This window comes from Phallusia mammillata, chromosome 3 (assembly GCF_965637545.1).
Source record: "Phallusia mammillata chromosome 3, kaPhaMamm4.hap1.1, whole genome shotgun sequence".
Lineage (NCBI taxonomy): Eukaryota > Metazoa > Chordata > Ascidiacea > Phlebobranchia > Ascidiidae > Phallusia > Phallusia mammillata.
In genome coordinates this window covers 6,432,132-6,451,463 of record NC_137254.1, presented here as the reverse complement: position 1 = coordinate 6,451,463, position 19,332 = coordinate 6,432,132, and the positions used below count along the sequence as shown (strand labels likewise).

At 36.5% G+C, this 19,332-nt stretch overlaps 3 protein-coding genes across 3 annotated transcripts; all 3 read right to left on the bottom strand.

Annotated features, from left to right (window-relative positions):
* Positions 1–606: 606 nt before the first annotated feature.
* Positions 607–3,675, bottom strand: LOC145217356 (uncharacterized). Its single transcript, XM_080084610.1, has one exon. It carries the CDS (start codon positions 2,789–2,791, stop codon positions 1,847–1,849), a length of 945 nt encoding a protein of 314 aa, XP_079940736.1. The 5' UTR covers positions 2,792–3,675; the 3' UTR covers positions 607–1,846.
* Positions 3,676–9,327: 5,652 nt separating this feature from the next.
* On the bottom strand, positions 9,328–11,995 carry LOC145217367 (uncharacterized). Its single transcript, XM_080084629.1, has one exon. The coding sequence runs from the start codon at positions 10,319–10,321 to the stop codon at positions 9,617–9,619; it is 705 nt and encodes a 234-aa protein (XP_079940755.1). The 5' UTR covers positions 10,322–11,995; the 3' UTR covers positions 9,328–9,616.
* Positions 11,996–13,749: 1,754 nt separating this feature from the next.
* On the bottom strand, positions 13,750–18,238 carry LOC145219352 (uncharacterized). Its single transcript, XM_080086726.1, has 2 exons — positions 16,438–18,238; positions 13,750–14,873 (listed from the first exon to the last, which is right to left on the bottom strand). The coding sequence occupies exons 1-2, from the start codon at positions 17,124–17,126 to the stop codon at positions 14,093–14,095; spliced, it is 1,470 nt and encodes a 489-aa protein (XP_079942852.1). The 5' UTR covers positions 17,127–18,238; the 3' UTR covers positions 13,750–14,092.
* Between the last annotated feature and the right edge of the window lie 1,094 nt (positions 18,239–19,332).

Below are 19,332 nucleotides of genomic sequence, written 5' to 3'. Positions count from 1 at the left end.
ATATTGAAAAACTGTGTTAACAATAGTACAATGAACAGTTTTGCAAAAGCAATGTGTTGATGTAACCTTTGAAATCTGCAAATAACGCACCACCAGATTGTGACTCAGCACTATAACTCGTAATCGTGATCCCCTAAATAAGTTTGTTGAACAGTCATTATCAAATTAGTAATAGGCCCTTGGAGATTAAAACGGCTTTCCAGTAAAGATTTGATAGCAACAATGTAGTTGCCTAAAGTGCTCAGGACTTTCTGCTATCGCAAGGAAAGACATTTTAAGGACCAGTAAGTATTTTTCCACCGATCTTGTTGTCAAAGTAAACATAAAAAAATCGCATTGCGACTTTCGAACGAGAAAGTTACCATTTTAATGAAAGAAATTTTTTTTTGATCTGAGAAAAAAAATCCACACCATTAATTTGGATACCGCTACCTTAGATCATCTTTTATGATAGAGATATTTGTTCTTTAAATAATTTTAATAACTTTTTGATGTTTAAATTACTTGTTTTAATGTTTATTAATTTTCCATGAAATAATTTCCATTTCTTATCAACGTCAAGTTTGCATAAGAGTTCTTAAAAACAAAATTATATTGCTTATTTGTAGGGACTTCTGAAGGAATTTTTCGTGCACCATCCAAACAGGTAAGAACAGAAAAAAGTTGTTTCACTTTTTCTTTTTGGGTAAATTTGACAACTACTTGTTTGGTGGGACTCAAACTGCATCATTTGTCGAGTTGATTGCCATTTTGCAGATGTGTAAAAACTTTTGTTTGATTAGATGGTCCAATTGGTATTTTGGAGGTTTTTCCATGGCTTATTTGAGGAAAAATAACCAATAATTTTTGTCAATAAAAGCAAAACATGGAGTTCCTACACACAAGATTACAAGTTTACGTAATTTAGATGGCATTTGAAACCTTCTTACAAATATTTTTTCTGTCTTGCACAATTTTGCCCTATCTTAAGCTACCATGTCGCCGTGCAGCAAAGAAGCCCATGCTCACTGCAGCAATGAGGAAGAAAATGCTTTAACTTTTTTTAACAAATACCGATGTTGGACAGCTGCAAAGTGAAGAAAAGTGATGTTTATTGATGAAAGCACTTTTAAACTGGTTGATTTTGTTACAAAAAATCAAAACACCTCAACAATGTAAATACGTTACGTCAGTTCAGGTTGTCGTTCCATATTAATGATTTAGACAGATATTGAACTAGACCGGAATAGGAAAGTTTTGTACAGCATGAGAATGAATTGTGAAAACAAAATATTTCTGTTTTCGAAGCAGATGAGCTGATTTTTGTCCTTCGTTTATGGAACAAACTACGGATTGATTATCGAAACTGGTTTTTGGATATAATTTTGATATACAATGTATTAGATCAGGTACACTATTTTGCATGAAAATAGAGATGGTCACACATACACATTATATACAAAAATAATGCTGGTCTGCCATGACGTTCAAAACGAATATGTTGTTTACTTGCGTTTGTGAAAACCGACAATGCATTGCTTGGTTATGATTGATTTTATTCAAAAATTTTCGACAGCGTTTATAAAGCAAATGATTGCGTGATTGAAGCTAAGTGTTGTTTTTGTAATACTGTGAATAAATTCCTAATGTACAGCAATCGAATATCCCACGGACTGGGGCAGAACTTAAATTACTGTAGATTAAAGTAGTTAGGTGAACAACGTCAAATGTAGGCTACATGGAGTTACCGTTTCTATTGTTACTTTGTGTGGTACATGTTTTTTTTCACATTGTTTAGAATCAAAATCCATACAAAAGGCAACTTGGAGCCTACGTTAACCTTTTAATGAACATCACAACGGTAAAGTTACTTTAGGTTGTGAGCCAACACGTGTCTTTTCAAATTTGAAATGTCACTGAAACTCTTTCCACAAGCATCACATCGATGTGGTTTCTCTTTAGTGTGAGTCAACATGTGTCTTTTCAAACTTGAAATGTCACTGAAACTCTTTCCACAAGCATCACATCGATGTGGTTTCTCTTTAGTGTGGGTTGACATGTGTCTTTTCAAATTTCCACTTCGGGAAAACTTTTTATCACAAATTTCACATCGAAAAAGTTTCTCTTTAGTGTGAGTCAACATGTGTCTTTTCAAATTTGAAATAATACTGAATTTCTTTTCACAAACATCACATCGATGTGGTTTCGCTTTAGTATGTGTCAACATGTGTGTTTTCAAAGTTGAACTGACACTGAAACTCTTTTCACAAAAATCACATCGATGAGGTTTTTGTTTAGTGTGGGTCAACATGTGCGTTTTTAAATTTGAAATGATACTGAATTTTTTTTCACAAACAACACATCGATGAGGTTTTTGTTTAGTGTGAATCAACATGTGGGTGTTCAAGCTTCCTCTTAGTGTAAATCTTTTATCACAAGTATCACATCGATAAGGATTGTTTTTGGCGTGGGTCAACATGTGTCTTCTCAAATTTGAACTAAAATTGAAACTCTTTTCACAAACATCACATCGATTAAGTTTCTTTTTGGTGTGGGTCAACATGTGTGATTTTAAGTATACACCACGAGCAAACCCTTTATCACAAACAACACATCGATGTGTTTTTTCTCCAGTGTGAGTCAACATATGTATTTTCAAAGTTCCACTTCGGATAAAAGTTTTTTCACAAACATCACATCGATGAAGTTTCGGAAGACAGCGTTTCAGCTTATGTCGTTTTATATTTCCACGTTCAATTAACCTCAGGTCATATACATCACTTTGCTCGATTTTAAAATCCTGAAATTCCATCTCGTCAAATTAGTTGTCCAGGTATTATAACAAAAAGTTTTCTCTGAATCATGAGTACTATGTTATGACCTGAAGAAAGTTGTTAGTAATTTTACTATTGTTCTGAATGCTTTAATTGCTGTTCCGAAGTTTAAAACATGGAAATGTTATGTGTAATATTGTTTGACATAATTTTAGTTGAACAAACTTACTACGTACCGGAAAGTAGAAGCAAACCTATATCGACTTCATACTACAAATTTCCAACAACATGTGTGCAAAGGTAAATATATTGGATAATACTACACTTGAGTAATGAGATTCAAATATACAGAACAAACACTAATGTGATTAACTATCTACAAAGCATAATTCACAAGTGAATTTCCAACTAGCTAGTACAGCGGCTCCCAACCGGGGAGGAATTCCTCCAAAGGGAAGAAATGAGTTCAGGGGAAGTGTTTTTTTAATACATTATTATGTCCATTATAATTTGGACCCGGTTTAAATTTGAAACTAGTTGTAAAGGATTCTGAAATGGACATCCCTAGCTATAAGGTCTATTTCAAATTGTTATAATTTTTTAAGTTATATTTGTTTTTCGTCTTATGGGGAGGAATGGATAGTTCGAAAATGGGCAAAGGGAGGAATGTAGCAAAAAAGGTTGGGAACCACTAAACTAGTATCAACTACTTAGCGATGTGGCAGCCAGCTATTTAAAAACTTCCTTTTCCAGCGTGTAGATTACCCCTCACTTATATTGGTTCGAAACTAGGACAAACCAACTGAGGGAAAATCAAAATTATTTGACAAGAACTTAATTATATGTCAGACTCAACCAGTAACAAAATCCAATAACAAAAAGAATCGATTTCTTCAAACTTTAGGATTCTATAATCGATGAAGTTGGCAATTTTTGTTCTAACTATCAAAACACTGGAAGATTTTGACGTACAAAGAGCATTGTGCGCGTTGTTCGTAAGCAGCAAAACAACAAAACTTTGTTGACAGCAAAAAGTAATACTTCATATTTTTCATGTTTGTGTACAGTTACTAAAAGCTCAATGCTTCTTTTAGTAAAAAAGGTAGTCTGATTTGAAGCAATTTTGAAACAAGCTGCTTATATTTTTATGTCAGAATTTAACAAAATAAAATAAAATGTAAGCCATCACAACAAAGAAACGAAACTTTTGTGGACCATTTCTGGACTTGCTTTGTTGAAAACATTACAAAGTTAACAGAACCAAACACAAGTTTTAAACAGAACAAACACTTAATTACGTATGGACTAATTTTCGACTGAAGTGTTGAGCGATCGGCATTATCTTGCTTCGCAATGCAGCAGTCAGCTGTGCAACAATTTCCTTTTCCAGCGTGTCAGATTACAAGCGTTAATTATAATGGTCCGGGTCCGAACTGGGCCAAACCGTTATACAGTCCACTGTCGCTGGTAAAATCAAAATGCGTTGTTCAGTACTTTCATAAATCGGGTATTTAATTATGCGCGATATCCGTGTAACTTTAACCTAAAGCAACTCCCTGTAGCCAATGTGACAAACAACCAAGTTTTTAAACACACGTGACAAAGTCTTTCTTATTTTTATTTTAATATACCATAGAAACTTTTTTACTTACTGCGACATACTTGTTTGTGTGAACTAATGTGACACAACTGACATACAAGTTGCTGATCAAGCTGCCTGACTATTTGCTAATGAGATTTATTCTAACTTACCGTTTTATCGTGCAGTAGATAGTATCGTGTTCAATAGAATCCTAATTCACACGCTTTCGGTCACAAATATTGTTTGTGGAACAAGGCAGTAAAATAACTATGCGTGTGCTTATTAACATGGTTTTACTTAACCGCATTGTGTCTCATACGTGCTGATCTGATCAAGTGGCTTAGCGACGCGGCAGTCAGCTGTGCAACAATTTCCTTTCCCAGCGTGTTCAATTACAAGAGTCATTTATAGTGGTCATAAACTGGGCCTGGGGACTGGTAACTGATTAGTCAAAACGGTTAATTAAGACATGTGAAAAATCATTTCAGTTGGTCAGGTACTAACACATCGGTGAAAACACTTCTGCGCCGATTTTATTACATTTGTGGAAAATATTACAAGTGATACTAACTTTCGCTTTATTTACAACTGCAGTCATATTACACACTCAAATTAACCTAACTGCTGGTCAAATATGAAGCCTGTGAAAAAATCGTCTTAACAAACCAATTAAACTTTCCACTTGCTTTGCCTCGCTACTGAAAATCCCTCAACAGGGCTACTGTTTCCATTTGCATCGCGTTCACAAACTAATTTAGACAGTAATCAGTTATGCAGCTGTGACCTCCGACGTTTTCACTTTTTTGTATTACAGGAAGCAATTAGCTAGTTTGACCAAGGGCATGCATGCAGTCAGGGACGAATGGTATATGTGGCGTTTTTTTCCAATAGAACGGTTGGCAGCGTATGCTTTGACTGGTTTTTGAATGACAATTTAGGTGTCAACTATGCGTGATGTTACACACTCATTCAGCTACAGTGACGCGTGTGAACACTTTGCATGTGGTTGTACACAACAGTGGGACGAAGCGTTTTTCTGAATAGGGAAACGAAATTGCACAAAGTGTCAGTTAACACCTCAAATTGCGTGATGCAAGCCAACAAGTAGTTTACAAGTTGTTTTTCCAAATGTTAACTATTTGATTACATTTATTCGTTTTTATATTATGCAAAATTAATTTTCAAACGTTTTTGCTTTGTGTGTTACGAAAAAGTCATTTACTCGTCATCACCAAACTGCTGACGAGAAGTGTACAAATCGGAGTACCAGAGAATCCTCAGCCGGGGTTCATTTGCCTGTTATTAATGCAGAAAAATTAAGGGTTGTTAGTGTTTATTTAAAAGTTAAGTGTTGAAAAGTGTTGCTTCTAGGATATGTTCTTACGAGCGGAACCACGAATCTTAAGTATATTTACAACGCAAAGAAAAACTGCTTCAAGCTATACCATATTTTAAAACACTGATGATGCGACATTGTTCAGCATAAAGGAAAAGAAATTCAGAAATTTTCCACATAGAAATTAAGGCAAACTTTGAAACAATTGAATTTTAGGAAATATTACCATCAAGAAACATAATCAAACGAAATACTGTAAGACATTAATTGCAATATCTGACAATCACGCTTAAATTTGCACAAGGAGCAGACCAGAAAAATCTAACATGCGATGGAATCCCACGACAGGGATTTAATTATACTTTGTTTTAACAAATTCACAGATATAAGAGACCTTTGCGTTACATTATAATGTTTTCTAAGCCTAGCATCGGCCTTATATCTGCAAGTGAAATTTCTTAGCTGACGTTTAATCTGGCTTACTATGACCAGTTGTTGCGCGTACACAAAATAATGTAGACAGAAATTAGTTGTGTAGGTGCGATCTCCGACGTTTGTACGAGTTTGTGTTACAGTAAGCTATTGACTAGTTTGACTCAGAGCATGCAGTCAATCAATTAACGTTTAGCAGCGTATACTTAGCCTGTGCTTTGAATTCCAATTTAGGTATCAACTACGCGGCGTGATGTTACACACTCATTCAGCTGCTACGGTGACCGGTCTGTTGAGCGAAACGTTGGCAAAAATACAAGTTCTTAATAAAACAACTAGCATTTGGTTTAGCATTACACCACGTGAACGGCAAAATAAAATATGCAATTTGCTATCAGCTAAAATTAAAAAAAGCTTACAACGCTGTTGATACGATTATAAACTGTCACAAAATATTATTTGGAAAATAAAAATATATCACATCCATGTCAATTTCGGTTACGGTTTTCGTTTTGTTTTAGGCCGAAAGTGTTTTTATGTTAACACGTGCCGTTAAACCCATTAATTCCGCGTGTAGATCAAAGTGTTCGTAATGCTGCGAACGTTAACATTACTTTTTTCGACAGTTTGATTCATAATCGTATGGATAACAATTTTGATTTGGGTTAAAGTAGATCTACAGTACATTACGCACTTTGTTAATTGTTCAACAAAATCATCAACGTTTAATCAACTTACTCCAATTCTGTAATCGTTTCCAAACAAATTGCCATCCTGCAGCCTGGAAGGGTGGGTGCCATAGACGAAAGGATAGAAATCAGAGAGTAAACTTCCCAAGCAAAAATGTATGACCGGGCCGTGTCCAAATACGTATGGCTTACTGGTGCAACCATGTCTGGGTCGGACATGACAACCGTGTCTCAACCTTATATGAATGTATGGCTAAGGGTTGACATTGAAACACCCCCATGCATGGGGCGTACGTCAGGATTATGTTTGATCAATGTACGTCCCGTGCCAACGGCCATACAACGGTACCCTCGCCTGGTCCATGCCTGACAGTCCCTAGCTTATTGCGTCGTTACGCCACGCTTTGCCTAACATGCCCCGGACACCCACCTTGCTAGTTTTTCTATCGGCTTTCCGGATGAGTACGGACTATGACTCACATATTGCTTTTATCTTAATTTTATTGCCACAAATACGAACGGAAAAGGAAAAATCATCAACATTAAACGTACGAAATACTGTTACTCAAAGTCGACGCACAATATTCGATTTTGCAGCGCTGCAGTCGTCAAATTGTCTAAAGACGAGCGGTTGCACCTTGTGTTAATGAAGGTTTTAGGAAAATGTCAATCGTTCACATCTTTACTTTCCCCGCTGAACTGAGTTTGACGTGCGCCCCATGAAGATATCTAAACAAAAAGTAAAATAGATATAATCGATTTTACAAAACATTTTTATGGTACAAATAAAGATACAACGAAATCTATAGGACAACAAGTGCTTACCTTTTCATGCATAAATAAGTTGACGTCCAGCAACATGTTGCAGTTCGATTAGGCAAAATAAAGTATATTCCTGAAGTTTATTCCGAAAACTAGACTTAACTGAAAAGCTGCATGCTGCCTCAACAACTTAACTTTCACTTTAACACAATGTGTTCACAGAGCTAAGTCATACCACTGAACTAAGTTCCTTTTTCGTCGATTGGCCAATAGCACTGCTTGAGCTTAAACGCGCCTTTGTTCGAAAGTTGCACTGTGGCGCGAAAAGGGAGAGCAAAACTTCAAAGGCATGATTGATCGACGTCTCAAAACTGTGCGATGGTCGGCCTTTGTAGCTACCAGCGGGGTGCGTCACTTACGGCCAAAACATAACGCCCTTAGCTGAACAATTGGTTGATAAATAAATCTTTAAAAATTGCATTAACAGTTCGGCACTATTCACGCGATTTCGTAATAAGTGTCGACGGAACGTCAAAACAAAAACTTTTTTACGTTTATGCAAACCATCCATTCAATTCAACACCTAGCTTTATGTAATATGAAATTCATTCTTTAAGCAATTATTTAATTACAAACTAGCCTATATGTTATGTTATTCCAATAGAGATTAGTACTTTTTTTTTCCTAATAGTCAAACTTCTGTCTTTATGTGACGTGCATCGAATCAATGAAAACTGTAGTGTTTACAAGCAACATCTACGACGCCGTACAAAATTGTGACATGGCCATGCTTGTCTTTTTGTACCATAATCCTTTGCACCAAACCGCCATTAATAATTAATCAGACGAGGGCGGTGTATGATTATGCCAAGTCAGGACCAGGTATGGAAATGCCATCGAAAAACTTGACTTATATGAATGGGAAAAGTTAGGGGCTGCCGTTCAGTGCACAAGAGGCCAACGGCCGAGCGTAAAGGGTAGATAATTTTTGCCTGGGTTATAATTTCTGTTGATTTTGCATTAAGTCGATCCAACGTCGAATTTACATCGGGATAAAACACTGAAAATATTTGGTTTAATGTCAATTAACTTTACATGGTGCTGCATTAAAAAGCTTTAAACGATCGCTGATAACAAACATGTAATCTGGAATTGAAAAACCACGTAAGAACAATTTTCGAGTGGAGAAAATAATCTTTTTCACCCATAACATTTTTGTTGTTTTTTGACGACGTAACAAACCACAAATTAGTATAACTTTCATCCAAACCTAAATCATTATCGTTGATAGTGGGTGCGAGAATCCATCCACCGCCAGAAGCTATTATGTCACAGTAAACCTAACTACAATAAAGACGTGATTTAGGGAAATGAGTGGTAAGTGGTTAAGGCCATTTCTGAAGCCTTCAAAAAAGGACAAATCTTAAAAACAACGACGGCCTTGCAATCCTGTCTTTAGCGCACTAACGAAACCATGGTGAAGTATTTATATTTTCTGCAAAGGAAGAAATTCAACGTCCACACGCTTGTTTTTAGGTAATTGTCTTCAATTATTTGTATCTCAACAACTTTTTTAAGATTCATCGAACAAACACTTGTGCAACTGTTATCTTACAATGCAATTGGATACGAAACTTGGCAAGTACTTTGACTGAATGCTGACAATTCATCCATTGCAATATAGGAAAGCTCAAACACAAAGTGAACTATCTCATACTTATTGTTTAAACAGACGAAAATTTGTAGATTTTATCCCTTCATCAAACAACACGATGCACCTCAATTTTTAAGTCATGTTTGCTAAAAGGTTCGCTGTGCAACACTTACGAGATGTAAATTTCGCTGCGGATCCAATGATTGGAAACAGATGAAGACGTAGAGCTATAGGAAGTATCTCATAATATCCCATAGACTGGCACCTAATGTTCACATAATTTGCAGTGGATTCAAATGGCGTTTGTTCAACGTTAAATGACAACAAATCGCAATACTTAAATGGAGCTTCTCTTTAGTGGTTAATTTTCAAATCTCCACTATAAGCAAACTTTTTCACACAAACATCTTATCTATGAGGGTTCTCTTTAGTATGAATCAATATGTGTCTTTTCAAAGTACTACCACGAGCAAACCGTTTCTTACAAACATCACATTGATAAGGTTTTTCTTTAGTGTGAGTCAACATATGTCTTTTCAAATCTATACCACGAGCAAACCGTTTCTCACAAACATCACATCGATGAGATTTCTCTTTAGTATGAATTAGCATGTGTGTTTTTAAATTTCCATGCTGTGTAAATCCTTTATCACAAACATCACATCCATAAGGTTTCTCTTTAGTGTGAATCAACATGTGTTTATTCAAATCTCCACCACGAGCAAACTTTTTTTCACAAACATCACATCGATGACGTTTCTCTTTAGTGTGAATCAAAATGTGTCTTTTCATATTTCCACAGTGTGTAAATCTTTTATTACAAAAATCACATCCATAAGGTTTCTCTTTGGTATGGGTCAACATATGTCTTGTCAAATCACCACTTTGGGCAAATCTTTTATCACATGTATCACATCGATGCGGTTTCGCGTTAGTGTGAGTCAGCATGTGTTTTTTTAAAATCCAACTCTGGGTGAAAGTTTTTTCACAAACATCACATCGCTGAAGTTTCTCAATGCAGTGTTTCGGCATATGTCGTTTTACGTTTCCTCCTTCCAAAAACCTTTGATCACACATATCAGTTTGTTCTGAGCCCAAAACCGTTGATGTCATCTCTCTTTAAATTAGTTATTCAGGTATTATAACGAAAGTAGTTCAACCGATTTACGATTAATATCGTATGAGCTGAAATAAAATAGACTATTTGGTTCAACTAACAAATGTAATACGCGCTGTCTACATCAGGGTAATGTCAGCTTCCCAACACAGTCGCTGTTATAACACCCGGGGAGTGAGCATGACGAAGACACTGGCCCGATAACGAAGTAAAAACGTGGGTCAAAATCGTAGATTAACATACCAGCTGATGTTCTAAAGTCAATTAGCTATCAGTTGCTTGGAACTGGTGAACGAAGGTTTTTATCTACGTTTTTGAGCCAACGTCTTTCTGGTGTTTACTCTCAGGGTGTTAAAGACTGCATTGGATAGCTGACATTATCTTGGTGAAGCCAGATGTTCAAAGAAACGTGTTTGCAATATGCGTGGTGCTGGTAGTAACACTATATTCACTGAAACAAGTTGTTGGGATATACACAATTGTTTTACACATTTTTGGCTATTCCAGCAGTTTTTATTTTAATATGCCGTCACTTCGATGTCCCATACGATAGGGTTGCCATATTTTATGAAACACAATCCCTGACAAAATTTATCTCGGTTGCGTGAACCCAGTTTTTCTCAAACTTTAAGTCTAAATGTGTTGACGTAAGTCTGAGTGTGTATTTCAGAAAAAGAAAGTTGATTGCAGGATTTTAGCTAGTTATGCAAAATTGCGCATAACAATGATCCAAATCTGACATCACAGACAAGACAAAAAACATTACAATTGTGCGCGAACAATTGCATTTTTGTTAGTTGTCATGCAATATAGCCAATTGTTTAACAATGGAGACGGTCGATTCTCACTTGAACTTTGATTTCAACTTATCCAGTTGCACAACCTGACGCCAAATAAGGATATACAATTACTTCCACCTTTTCGAGGTCCGCGCAAAATGCCCTAAAGGACCGCGGACCCCAGTCTGAGAACCGCTGCATTGACCATTTTTGCGATCCAAACACTTCTATTCCGGAATGAATTAGAATATTGGGAAGTCACACGGACAGAGACACGAGAAAACGTTACATACGATACTCTGATCCTTGTCAATTAGCTTTCTGCGCACGCTTCTGTTTAGCAAAAAAAAAACAACGATGGGATTTACAACTTCACAAGGACCTTTTCAAATTTGAAGAAAAATGCCTCTGTAAAAATGTTCTGATGTCTCACGCATTCGACTTTTAGTTGTTACTTAGGTCCCTGCATAATAGGTACACAGTTAAATGAAAGTTCCCCCGTTCTCATGTAGCTTCGAATGCTGTGTTTTCTTGAGACGCGGATTTTTATTTGTGTATTTAACGCATATTGTTAAACATATAGTAACAAACAGGTATTGTTACGCGCGCACACACATCAAACAGTAACAGGTACGTTAACCTGCGCGCCGCCAGTTTACCTCTTATCGTCTCATGGTATAGACGCGGTTGCAGCTATACTAGAAACTTTCTCCGTTGGTACATTAATTTTATAATATATACAAATAATTTTTCTTAAATTCCGGACTTTTAGGTACATTTTAACATTTCTCCCTGACACAGATTTAAACACTAAATTCCCTGACATGTCAGGTAAATCCGGACGAAGGGCAACCCTACCATACGAGACATCTTCAGCAGGGTAATGACAAAAATTGAAATCTCAAAAGTGTTATATAACGACAAGGGCGGTACAACACACACGTGGTAAAAACGCAATGGTCGAGTGATAATCACATAACACCGAGCTCAATGATGCAAAAGCGGCAGATAAGTAATCGGCATTAGAACGTCCGTTTTAACGTTCATCGTGTTGGTGTAAAATGTATGTTCCACGAATCTAGAAAACCTCGCTGGTGGAAGTCAGTCTCGCTAACACCTTAGCAGCAGAAAAGTTATTTGTGTGATTATGTAGCATGTTTTGCTAATGCCGTTTTTTTTGCCTCTTCTTGGCCACAGTTTATTTTTGAGCTCGTTTTGTTTACCAATGATGCATTTTGCTTGCACTGAGCCAGGAAATAGGTGTAGAGCTTGAAGTTTTGATCAAGGGTCCCGCGACAACTTGTTGATTGGCGCATAACGAGATTGATTATAATCAATGAAACTATTAAAAGCACAAAAATAATTAAAGCTCAAATGGGGGTTCGTAATTAGATAACAGTAGCGAAATGGGACCAAAAAGGCACAAACGTTGCACTCAGACCTACAAAAAGTTAGCTTGCTTTATTTTTCCTGTCTTTGTTTTGCGCTAAACAGATTTCGGGCGCTCATATCGCGCAGAAATAAGCGAGAGTTTGACTACCGTGCGTTTTTTCGCGTGTCAAGCAGCTTGAACCTGTGGTTCATGGTTCGTTGGCAAAAATAAATGATGATTATCTATTTGCCTTAAATGTAAAATGATGATTATCTATTTGCCTTAAATGTAAAAAAAAAAAACAATTTAATGCGCTTAATTAGCCAGTGTTACAGCATGCTACTCAGCACTGGGGACTATTTGGTATAAACGCATGAATGTATGATAAGCATTCCACCAATCTAAGCAATAACATCCAATAAAATCCTGTATGATTACCAATGTACAAAACCACGTGATATAAAGCGATTTTGGTTTGAAATTATATAACAATACAGATTTAATGATTTATAGCCCTAAACTGTTATGTGAGCTAAAAATGACGTCGAGCATTTTATTTAGAAAACTAAGGTGCTCGCCGACAATCGAAGTGCAAAATAAAGGGGTAACAGGGTAAGGATAGACCACCAAGCATATTGTCAATGCGTTTTGTCGGTCAGATATTAATTTGATCAAACTAATATTGTTGCGAAAACGAACATGAGGAAAAAATTTTAGCATCATGTTTAAACAGTTTTTTTTTTATTGCACACACTTATATCTTTCAGTCCCTAATTGTACAAACCCAAGCAGTAACTAGTGATAACCATTTGTAAAAGGTTATGTTGTTCAATATTTATGTACGTGTCTGACTACGTTACAGTTTTTTAATATAGTCTATTTATACTATAGTCCAGACCATTACTAATTTCACATAGTAATTTTATTATTTTAACGTTTTTTTACGAGCTTGGGCAGGTTCCATAAAATCCAACAAAAACGCTTTTGAAAAGAATTGAACAGAAATTAGTCAACACCTCATACCGATTCTTTAACTTGCCATAAACCGAAGGCGTATGAAGCGACAAGAACTTGCTTCATTGGAGACCATGTCCTAAAAGCTTCTCACTGTTCATCCCAGAATTTTCTGATACCAATGTGTTTCAATTTAATCTTGAATTTTCTATTTAGGTTTGTCTGTTTAAACATTTTACCCAATGTCAAACTAGAGTTAATTGGTTTAAACTGTTAAACATTCAACGCCTATAATATTATAAAAATTTTGAAAGTAATGTACATTATGTACAACGTGTTTATTGTTGTTCAATCCCAGTAAAAAGTCATTTTGAAATACGACCACTGAAAATACAAAACAGCACCAAACGAGAATTTTTTTTGTAATATTGTAAAGGCATTCCTAATTTAAAGCAATCGGATATTTCATTGACAGCTGCCAAATTTCCCACATAATTTATGCAAGATTTGAATGGTTTGGTGAACAACGTTAACTGTACATAGGGTGACCTTTATTATTGTTGCTCTGTGAGATACATGTTTCTTGTTAGGAAACAAAATCCGCACAAAAAGGCAATGTTTTAGCCCAAGTAAACATTTTTATGAACATCACACCGGTAAAGTTACACTTTCTGGTGAGTCAACATGTGTCTTTTCAAATTTCCAGAGTGGGTAAATGTTTTGTAACAAACATCGCATCGATGAGGTTTCTTTTTAGTGTGAATCAACATGTGTGTCTTCAAATTTCCATGTTGAGTGATTTTTTTACCACAAGTATCACATCGATATCGTCTCTCATTAGTGTGAATCAACATGTGTTGTTTCAAATCTCCACTACGAGCAAACCCTTTTTCACAAACATCACATCGAAAAGGTTTCTCTTTAGTGTGGGTCAACATGTGTGTTTTCAAATTTGAATTAATCCTGAATCTCTTTTCACAAACAACACATCGATAAGGTTTTTCGTTAGTGTGAGTCAACAAGTGTCTTTTTAAATTTCCACTCTGTGTAAATCCAGTATCACAAAGATCACATCGATAAGGCTTCTCATCTATGTGAACCAACATGTGTTTTTTCAAAACATCTTTACGCGCAAACCGTTTTTCACAAACGTCACACCGATGAGGTTTCTCATTGGTGTGTGTCACCATGTGTTGTTTCAATATTCCAAGCCGAATAAATGTGTTTCCACAAACAGTACACTGATAAGGTTTTTCTTTGGTGTGAGTCAACATGTGTCTTTTTAAAGTCGAACTCTGGGTAAAAGTTTTTTCACAAACATCACATCGCTGAAGTTTCTCAATGCTGTGTTTCAGCATATGTCGTTTTACATTTCCACCTTCCAAAAACCTCTGATCACAAATATCAGCTTCATCCACGCCCAAATCCGTTGATGTCATCTCTCTTTAAATTAGTTATTCAGGTGTTATAAAAAAATCGTTATGCTGATCTGCGATTGGTACGTTGTGAGCTGAAAAAAGATAGACTTTTCTTTTGCCTGGCAAATGTGAACAAGTCATACGGTGTTTCGACCGCTTATACGGGGGTCTACACCAGGGTAACGTGAGCTACCCAAACAGTCGTTCTTATAGCACCCCGCGAGTAAACATAAAAAGACACTGGCGCGAAAACGGCGATAATACGTTGATAAAACGTGGATAAAATTCCTAGTTAAGTGTTGTAAATGCGACCTATAGCTAATCGGCATTAGAACATCTGTTTTTATACTCATTTTAAACTGTAGGTACCTTGTAATACTGGTTCGTTTGTGATGCACGCTTAACAAAAGTGTGCCGTCCAGGAGTCTCGAAATTTCTGTATCCAAGAATAAAATATGCTCGTTTTTGTCTAGAAACTAACCAGCACATCCAGTCTAGAAACTAACCAGCACATACGGTTGAAGTCCTACCACGGTTTAAACCAAAGCCTTTGTATATCAAAGTGCCGGACAGATCAGCGAACGGGCGCCTTTCCCTCGTCAATACCTTGGCACCAGAAAAGTTAATAGTGTAATTATGGACGGTAGCATGTTATGGGCAGTAAAACTGAATTGCGAAGGGTACACGAGGCCCTGCAGTTAAACGGCTACCCGAACTGCATTATCAGTGACCGAAAAACTAAGGTTGCACGGAAAAAGATTCAGTCCAAAGAGCGTGCTTTTGTCACTTTGCCTCACCTTCCTAAGTTAACGAATATAATCAGTCGCATGTTTACCGATTGTGTGGTCTGTTTACCGAAAGTTTGCAAACGTAACATACAGATTCGTTGGAGCATTGTAATGTTTTCTGAACAATGCACCGGCTTGCAAACTGTGCAACAATTTTTTTCTAGAGTTGATTTGATTAAACTATTAAACACTCAACACTTTCAATATTTTCATAACCACTGAATCATCATCATACGATATAAAATTTAACATAACTTATATATAATACTATAAACGACTGCGACCTGCTGACTCAACGTGTTACAAATTCTAAACCAAAGGTAACGTACATCAACGTGTTTATTGTTGTTCAATACAAGTAAAATATCACTTTTTCGCCCAATTGAAATTCAAAACAATATTAAACGAAAACATACACAATGCTGAAGCTTACCCGGGTGTGTAAACAAACTCGAGTTTTATTTGTGTCAGTAAAAATAAACAAGGTAATATTTCGTCGTTATTGATTTTAACAAAACATTTTTAACCGAGTTCATCAAGTAAAACATAGCGTAATCGGATCAAAGTGTTTTTTGTAATATTTTGAAAAAATTACTAATGTAAAGGAGTCGAATATCCCATCGACTGGCGCCGAACTTAAACTACAGTAGATTCAAATGGTTTGGTGAACAACGTTAAATGTACGCAGAATCACCGTTTTTATTGTTACTTTGTGTGGTACATGTTTTTCAAAAACTGTTTAGAAAGAAAATCCATACAAAATAAAGCAATTTCAACTAACCTTCACACAGATAAAGTTACCTTTTGTTGTGAGTCAACATGTGTCTTTTCAAATTTGAAATGTCACTGAAACTCTTTCGACAAACATCACATCGATGTGGTTTCTCTTTAGTGTGGGTCAACATGTGTCTTTTTAAACATCCCATATGAGCAAACCCTTTTTCACAAACATCACATCGATGAGGTTTCTCTTTTGTGTGGGTCAACATGTGTGTTTTTAAATTGGAAATTGATCTAAAGTTTTTTTCACAAACATCACATCGATGAGGGTTCTCTTGGGTGTGGGTTAACATGTGTCTTTTTAAATCTCCACATCGAGCAAACCATTTTTCACAAACATCACATCGATGAGGTTTCTCTTGGGTGTGGGTTAACAAGTGTTGTTTCAAATTGGAAATGAAACTGAAGTTTTTTTCGCAAACATCACATCGATGTGGTTTCTCTTTAGTGTGGGTCAACATGTGTGTTTTCAAATCTCCACATCGAGCAAAACATTTTTCACAAACATCACATCGATGTGATTTCTCCTTAGTGTGAGTCAACATATGTTTCTTCAAATTTTTACTTCGGTCAAAAGTTTTTTCACAAACATCACATCGCTGAAGTTTCTCATTGCTGTGTTTCAGCATATGTCGTTTTACTTTTCCACCTTCAATAAGCCTTTGATCACAAATGTCACTTTGCTCTGAGACCAAATCCGGAGATGACATATTTTTTTAAGTTTATTCTTTAGGTATTATAAAAAAATGTTTTGTCTTACTTGCGACTACTGTGTTTTCAGCTAAAACAAGATACCAGGAACAAAATTTTTTATGTTTGGCGCTCATATGTTTAGAACATCCGAATCCTATCTTTAAAATCGTTTGTCACAAATCTAACTGAACAAACTTGTTACGCTCAAGAACGTAGAGGCAAAAATATATTCACGTAATACTACAAATTCCATAAATGTACTGCATATTCCTTTCCACGAAGTAATGACCAAAATACGAAGCACTATGTAACAATATCAAGTAAATTCAAACTGAATCCCAATACACATATTAGGCGTTAAGCAAAATGACTTGACAAACCTGCTGTGCGGCGCAAAATAAGTTTTTTCGAAACCAAAAATCGGCCTAATCCTAAAGGTATAAACTAACTGGCATTAACTGGCTTCGCGATGTGGCAGTCAGCTGTGCAACAACTTCCTTTTCCTGCGTGTCCGATTACGTTTGTAACTTATACCGGACGAAAACGGCAAAATAGTTCGTACAGTACCAAACATAGTGTTTTGTATGTGTCCGATAACAAGACTCTATACTATACCAAACCAACTAATGCAAAATCAATCTATAAACATGACCTAGTTCCACCAAGTAAATTTTATGACACACAAGACACAAGGCTAAAACATTCAACTGCCAAAACAACTGCAATCTGGCACTCAGCTCAAAGTAACTAAATCCAACAACCGTACAACTCTCCGGGAAACAACACTGTGCAATCAGCCCAGCATTCACACTGGACGACTGTCCCGAGAAGAACGCGTTCTCTTTTCGTAACGAAAACGGGAACGTATAAGTACTATATCGTAGGTATGCGAACGCAAGAACGGGCGATTGCATGTAAAGCACCAGCAGAAGATTGAATAATTACACAAAAATAGTGACACGTTCATTTGAATCACAACGTTTTGTAGACTAATTTGGTAATGTTTACGTCACAGAGATTTCTCCCGGGTGTACATGACGCCTTGTTTCAGATTGTTAGGAAACTAATTATAATTGGTTATAAACAAACATGTTGGTTTAAACGCAAAAACGTCTTAAGTTTATAATAACTATTCCGTGAATACACTTACGGCTTTTAAACTGCCAAAAGAAATGAATAGCTTAACATTAAAAGTATTTTTTTATGAAGACATTGATCTAACGCATTATATTGTTTACAGAATCAAACAAAGGCCTAACATTTATGCAATAAACTTTTTGCTAAGCCTTATTTTCCACTGAAGGCACAAGCTTCCTGGCATCAACTGGCTTTGCAATGTGGTAGTCAGCTGTATAACAATTTCCTTTTTCAGCGCGATTACAAGCGTCATTCATGATGGTCCGAACTGGGTCAAACCACTTAGCGGACACAGTCCACTGGCGCTGATAAAATCAAAATGCTTTCCGAATTGCTTGTTGGTTTTTAATCGAGTATGGGTGCTTGTTGGTTTTGTCCTAAAAGCGCGAGAGTAGCGAAAATTACGTACAAACGTTTGATTTTTGCAGACAGTTTATCCAACCAATGTTCATAATATTCGCAATACGAAACGAATTTGTTTTCCAAATAATCTAAAGCCCTCAAGTTACGTAAATTAAAGCTCCCCTGAATGTTTACAATGTGAATGTATATATTATATAATGGCCGATATGTCCACTTTCAGCGAATGCAATATTTAACACTACTGTTTACTGACTCCAATAACTAAACATAGCTAAGACTTAAATTACCAGTTTCACAAGTTAAACAAAAACAGATTTCAATCTGGCGTACCAGGACTTCTGTAATCTTCGTATGGGAACGGCCATAAGGAGCATTCCACGGGGCTATCGAGAGACGTACACGCCGTGTATGGACAGCGAATGCGAACGCTATTATAGAGCCTTTTTTACTGCATCATATGGTAACGAGACGGAAGCATCTGCCACACTACAGCTGTCCTATATTAACGAGCAACGTCGACATCGCTTGAGAGAAGCGGTGGAGTCCATTGACTTTACACATTCCAGCCGTAAAACATGGATCATTATTAATAGACTCACTGGCAGGTCGTCAACTCTCCCGGCAAAGTGTTCCATTACGGCAAACACCATCGCTTCGCAATTGGTCAAGAACGTTTGGCGCATTTGCAAGCTTACCTTAAGATTGGAACCCCACCCTCTTTCC

What these genes read in the sequence shown, in the direction of transcription:
- LOC145217356 (XM_080084610.1), bottom strand. Translation starts at nt 2,791, where the DNA reads ATGGAATTTCAGGATTTTAAAATCGAGCAAAGTGATGTATATGACCTG.
- LOC145219352 (XM_080086726.1), bottom strand. Translation starts at nt 17,126, where the DNA reads ATGTCATCTCCGGATTTGGTCTCAGAGCAAAGTGACATTTGTGATCAA. An exon ending in ATGTTGACTCACAACAAAAG is followed by an intron (nt 14,874 to 16,437) that starts GTAACTTTATCT and finishes ACTAATTTAAAG; the next exon opens with AGAGATGACATCAACGGATT.
- LOC145217367 (XM_080084629.1), bottom strand. Translation starts at nt 10,321, where the DNA reads ATGACATCAACGGTTTTGGGCTCAGAACAAACTGATATGTGTGATCAA.